Source organism: Protomyctophum bolini (genome assembly GCF_963924005.1).
Source record: "Protomyctophum bolini genome assembly, chromosome: 16".
NCBI classification, from domain to species: domain Eukaryota; kingdom Metazoa; phylum Chordata; class Actinopteri; order Myctophiformes; family Myctophidae; genus Protomyctophum; species Protomyctophum bolini.
The window spans coordinates 24,357,313-24,363,282 of record NC_137877.1 but is presented as its reverse complement, the minus strand read 5'-3'; the positions used below and the strand labels follow the sequence as shown (position 1 = coordinate 24,363,282).

Genomic DNA, 5,970 nt, shown 5'->3' with positions numbered 1-5,970 from the left:
TGGTTTAAAATGTACATATATTCTCCCTGTTCGTCAGGGAATTCGCTAACATATACAGTCTATTTCCAAGATAGTCTGATGCTCAGAGCTTCCAAAAGAGGCCCATGAAGCATCAAGCACCAACCCAGATGGGATTAAAGAGAATATGAGGCTATTCTCTTGAACTTGTGTGGGTCTGGTGGCCCAGACGGTGTGAGCCTGTGAGGGGCGTCCTCCTGATGCGTCGAACCATATAGGAACGTCAAACCTATAACGTCAATCTACACCAAGCCATTCAAATAGTGTGACGTAATTGAATTTTAAGATTAAACATCATGGGCTATCTCCCGATGACACTTACTCTTCCAGGATGGCAGTCCCCTTGTCCAACATGGACAAGAATGGCCAATAAATGGCGTAACGAGTATGAAATCAATAACTGCACGCATATATGGCAGTCTGTACCAGATCTCAAAACAAATTCACCGTCTTTGGGAGAACAAAATGTCACCATTATGCCACTGCGCATGGTTACGTCCTTTATAGCTCTAGGTTACGTTCGTACGTAGGCCTATACGTTCAACATCGAGCATATAGCGGGCCTCGATCGAACCAACGTCCATTTCTAGGTACAAAACGCTGAGCATAGCCTAAATATGTCTTGGGCTTATAAAACCATACCGCCCGCAGATGATATAGATCCACTGTTGTCGTTTAGATCTGATGATGCTGATTGCTTTACACACATGTATAGCTATACGAAATAAGCTAAACCGAAATATTCTATAAAGTTTCTTTTTATTCCAGGCTATGTTTTCCAATAAAATCTTTGGTTTATGGTGGCAGGTCTGTTATGGAGTCTCTATTTAATTCTTCTTCTTTTTTTCTTTTCTTTTTTTAGACAATAGAGTTCACAAAAAACGGTATAGTATAGGCCTATGTTTGACAAAGATGTTCAATTTTCCAGCAAGTGCGGGGTGTGCAGTCGCTACTACACCCCTTCTTTAAATTATATATATATATATACAATATTATACAGTCATATGAGATATGCATGTTCCATCGGGTCTAAACTGCAGCCCACGGGCTAGCTATACTTCTGTGAAAGTTCAGACTTCCTGTGTATAGTCTAGCCTAGACCTGCAATAAACCACAAATGGAAATTTCGTTAGGTCTATACCCCCCCTCCACCCGTGTCCACAAGTTATCTTTTCAAAGGCGTGCGTCTCTTGCAAGCGCAAAGAACAAAAAAAAAAAATCTAATCACTGTCTTCCTTGTCCTCCTGAATGGTCGTGGTGGAATGGTTGTACAATCCTTGGGCCATGAGTTGGAGAGCCAGGCCGTTTTTAAAGCCGGTGGCCTTTTTGATTTTGGCCCTCTTGTTCTGAAACCAGATCTTGATCTGTGACTCGTTGAGGCTCAGCTCCTGGGCCAGGGACTGTCTCCGCTGCTCGGTAATGTACCGGTTGGCCTGGAACTCCGTCTTTAGTCTCTGCAGCTGCTCGGCCGTGAACGCCGTTCTGGGTCGCTTGTCCTCCTTCTCGTTTTTCGTCTTTTTCAATTTCCGTGTCCTTGGGCCTACAGTAGGGACGAAAGTAAAAACAATAATATAAATATTCAGCTATATGGTGAAAGCAGGAAGAAAGCTGTTGGCCTTCATATTAGGATGAGCTCATTCCAGGGAATCCTATTTAGACTGCGTTTTATATTATTGGAACTATTCAATCTCTCTTTCTCTCTCACCATGTCTCTGCCCCCTCACGCACGCACGCACACACACACACACACACACACACACACACACACACACACACACACACACACACACACACACACACACACACACACACACACACAGAGAGAGAGAGAGAGAGATGGGGCTGCGCATTATGTCCGTATTCATTTCCATAACATTATAATTAGGCAATCATAATAATAATAATAATAAGGGTAATAATAATAATAATACATTTGTATTCAATATAAATTAATTGTATATTAATATATGTATATCCCAATTCGTTATTATATTTATTATAAAACCCAGCAAAGCATTTAGTATTTAATTTTGAGGGGCGCAGGGGCGCTAGATAATTTGATGCCATAGTGTCTGAGAAAATAGACAATAGTGTTTACATCATGTTTACGTATGATGATAAGAGCGCCCCCCTCACTTCACACGGGTGTGATTTTTAAAATATAGCCAATAGCAGCCTTCAAGTAGGATAAGTACATTCTGAATAACATTATTATAACACACACACACACAGACACAGACAGACAGACAGACAGACAGACAGACAGACAGACAGACAGACAGACAGACAGACAGACAGAATTCAGATTGGACTGAATATTGATATGGACTAAATCCTACTTGTACAGTAGTCCCAAAATAGTATAGGGCTGTCTATGGGACCACTAATAGACTTGTTATTGTGTGTGCAGCTGTTTGTTATTCTTGCAGGAATGCATGCTGTAGCTTAGCAAACACAAATGTATATGATCCCATATTTGATACACACAACAGCAACTCTGCTATAGGAACAAACGTGTCCAGGACCAGAGCAGTCTTTTAATAGATGTGCATGGTGATGATGAAACCTATATAGTTTAAAGTACCACTTCACCACTTTTCAACCTATCTTCATATGATTGGTCCTCCTCACTAATGTTCATGATAACATAATAATAATAATAATAATAATAATCGGTCTGTGTCTCATATAGGGAGGGCTGGGCACTGGAACACGGGTTTCTGAACTTCCCACAGCCCTCATATGAGACACAGTAGAGACAGTAGAATATTATTATTTTGCTATTTTATCATGAACATATAAGTGAGGAGTCGGGACCAATTATATGAAGATTATAGGTTGAAGTCGTAACATACCAAATAACATGTATATATTTTTGTTTTGTTTTTAACGTCGGAGGGCACAAGGCTATACGCCATTGATAATGAATTGAACAGCTTTGAGACACAAACATTGCGTTAACACAAACATTGCAGACGAAGGTGAGGACGCAAATTCTGATTGGCCGAAATGAGATGAGTAATAAGAGCGCTCCAGTGGCTCCACACTTCACACGCGTGTGATTAAAAAAATACAATTGATGCTAAAAGACTTAGTGAAATGATGACAAAACATAAACATGTTATAGCCCATTTAATGTTGTTACACAGAGATGAGTTCCATACGATTTATCCAGCTAGCTTTATAGGCTGATTTATATGAAAAGGTGGACACCTTTTAAGCACATGGGTGGCTATAGGCCTACACAGTTTTACGTTATTTCCCTCTCTTAGCTCTTAGGTCTCTCTTACGTTGAACATAATATATGATAATATTGTGTATCAAATAACCGTTCTTTTATGTTTTTAATACACATTAGTGACATTATACCGTCCTTTTATAATATGGCTACACTACACACCTTAAATGTTATTTTCTGTAAATAAAATAGCCTAGTAGAACAAAGAACTTAAACAAAGCGTAGCGTTATTCAACCAAAGTCAAGAAATTGACAATTTGGACATTTTCTGAAAATGTTTCTTCTTGAGAAACAGTCAATAGGCTGATCAGGAATTCAAGCAGGCCGCTCGGTAAAGGCTATTTATTTATTATCTCACATTTCCGTTGGCGCAAGAAGCCAAGAGAGATGGTAAAATAAAATGGGCGTGTAATTAATTCAAAATGTCGTCATCATAGCCAAGACGCGTTTGGCTATCGTCCATTATTTAGCTTTAATTCCATTGTTAGCCTAAAATGTGCAGCAGGCTAGTGGGCTACTATGCTGTTCAACACCTTGCGAAGGACGTGAGATATAGCTTTGAATAACCTTTTTTTAATCCATGAGTTTTCACTATTTCATTATGTTGATGAACTGTGTTTCTGTCAAAAATATTTAACCTTCAAATTAGGAACTATATACAACATGAAGATTAATCAAATAAAATTTGCAGTTGTTATACAATGCTAAATATGTTGGGTTTGTATGGAAGTAAAACATTAATATTATTATTTATATATTATAACAATAATCTTAAATAGACTTAATGTTCACATCGATTTCACTATTATGGCTATATGTGCCGGTTGTTGTTGTGAGCGAGTTTAACTTTGAGTCAGCAGATATCCAATGTAGGCTATTCATTTATATTTTGAATTACCCTGCAAAGCATATATATATATATATTGTATAATTATGTGCTATATATGCATAAGGCCATACACAAACACGTTGGGCTACAAGGTGTTCCCTTTTGCATTTAAAATAAAACTATTTTATTGCTATAGGATATAGTTTTATAATAACTTGGCGCCTTGTAAATAAAAGACACGCGTGATACACTGTACGAGTGTAGCCATGCATGCAGCGAAGTTTTCAAAAATAAATATGCTATTGTTGTCATGCAAGCTAACTTTTGACTTATAGGTCATGCAGTATTATGATTCTCAATAATCACCAATATGACCTTTACAGTGCTTTTCTCCGAATAGCTGCGCTTGTTCGCCACTTGCATGTATAAAACACAATGCTATAGTTTCAGATTACATTTGAATTTAAAGTAAAAGCAAAAACGTGTATATTTAAATGCAGTGCAATAATTCCTATCACTGTTATATAGGCCTACCCTATAGGCTGCCTATATACTGGTAAGTAAGTTTATATATAAACATCTTATAACATCCTCAGTGTTTATTAATCAATGTAGTATAACTCCGGGAGTATAGCAAATGCAAACAATTGGACCCGCATAAGTTAATTCAGTGTGTTCATGGAACTCTGGTCTTACCAGATGACGGCCTGTCCGAGTAGCGGGTACAGTACACCCAGGCGGGCCACAGCAGCGGCTGGGACTCCGGGGTGGCCGCGCCGCCACCGGAGCCTCCTCCGCCGCCGCCGTTCAGCACCACAACAGACGAGGCAGAGTTCTGTGTGCCGCCGCCACCACCACCACCCCCAGAGCCCTCGTCGAGGAGGGCTTTGGTCGCGGCGGTCTTTTTGGGGCTCAGAGAGGACGCGGTGGAGGACGAGGTGGTGCTGTCGCTGCTGCAGTTGGAGTCCTGGCAGGGGGTACCGGGGTGATTCGGCCTGACCACCACCGACGGGTGGAGGGCGCGCGGCTCCCCTCCTCCTCGACCGGCGGTCTGCTGCTGCTGCGCCCGCTCCTGCCTCGCACCCAGGCCACCGAGCAGCTCCTTCTTGCAGCCGAAGTCTGGCCGCAGAATATTGTCTATAAAAAAGTTGGTGGTTCTGTGCGCTTGCTGTGCGACCTGCAGAGGCAATATGGGCGGCGAGGGCAGGCTGGGAGCCGGAGAAGAAACGCTCTCGCCCTCACTGGTATCCGGGCTGTTTAGATCCCGCGGATCCTCCATCGCGTGTAGCGTATACGTCGGGCTCAGCTTTTCTCTTTCTCTCTCTCCAGTTCCACTTGTTGTTGGCCTCGCTTTTATATATCCCCCCAAAATAGGACTGCGTTTTTACACTAAAACATAGTTTTATTTTTCTGTGAGATGTTGCCACTCATTATTATCACACTGGCAAAGTGTGAACATCCAGCGTGCGTAATAAGCCGGCTCTGCGTGTCATGGTCGGTCGACTTTATACTGTAACTGCGGGCTGACGGCGGTGTTTTGCTTTTCAGCGCTCTACTGTATGACAGTCCGCTCTTCTTCTCAAAGTCCTCCACATCACACTCTCTGCCTCTCTCCGACACCCTGCATGCACACGCCAACCGGAATAACATAAAAAAAATGCGCAGCGGACCAATCGTCGCACAGGACACATCTTAGACACGGGTGACGACGTCCAATCGCTTCGGGCGTCTCATAGCCGAGTATAGCCTGAGTATACCCAAATAGGCTTCACTGAAAAACCAAACAAGAGATTATCACTGCTACGTGCTTGCAGACCTGTTAGGTTGTAGGCTATCTATTACCTCTTACACGTCCGAGGCAGAAATCTAAACAAACATATACACA

General features: G+C 41.7%; 1 protein-coding gene across 1 annotated transcript; it reads right to left on the bottom strand.

Moving 5' to 3' along the window:
• Positions 1–281: 281 nt before the first annotated feature.
• en1a (engrailed homeobox 1a) lies at positions 282–5,614 on the bottom strand. The gene is made up of 2 exons (XM_080784993.1): positions 4,782–5,614; positions 282–1,558 (listed from the first exon to the last, which is right to left on the bottom strand). The coding sequence occupies exons 1-2, from the start codon at positions 5,362–5,364 to the stop codon at positions 1,239–1,241; spliced, it is 903 nt and encodes a 300-aa protein (XP_080641119.1). The 5' UTR covers positions 5,365–5,614; the 3' UTR covers positions 282–1,238.
• Positions 5,615–5,970: the final 356 nt, after the last annotated feature.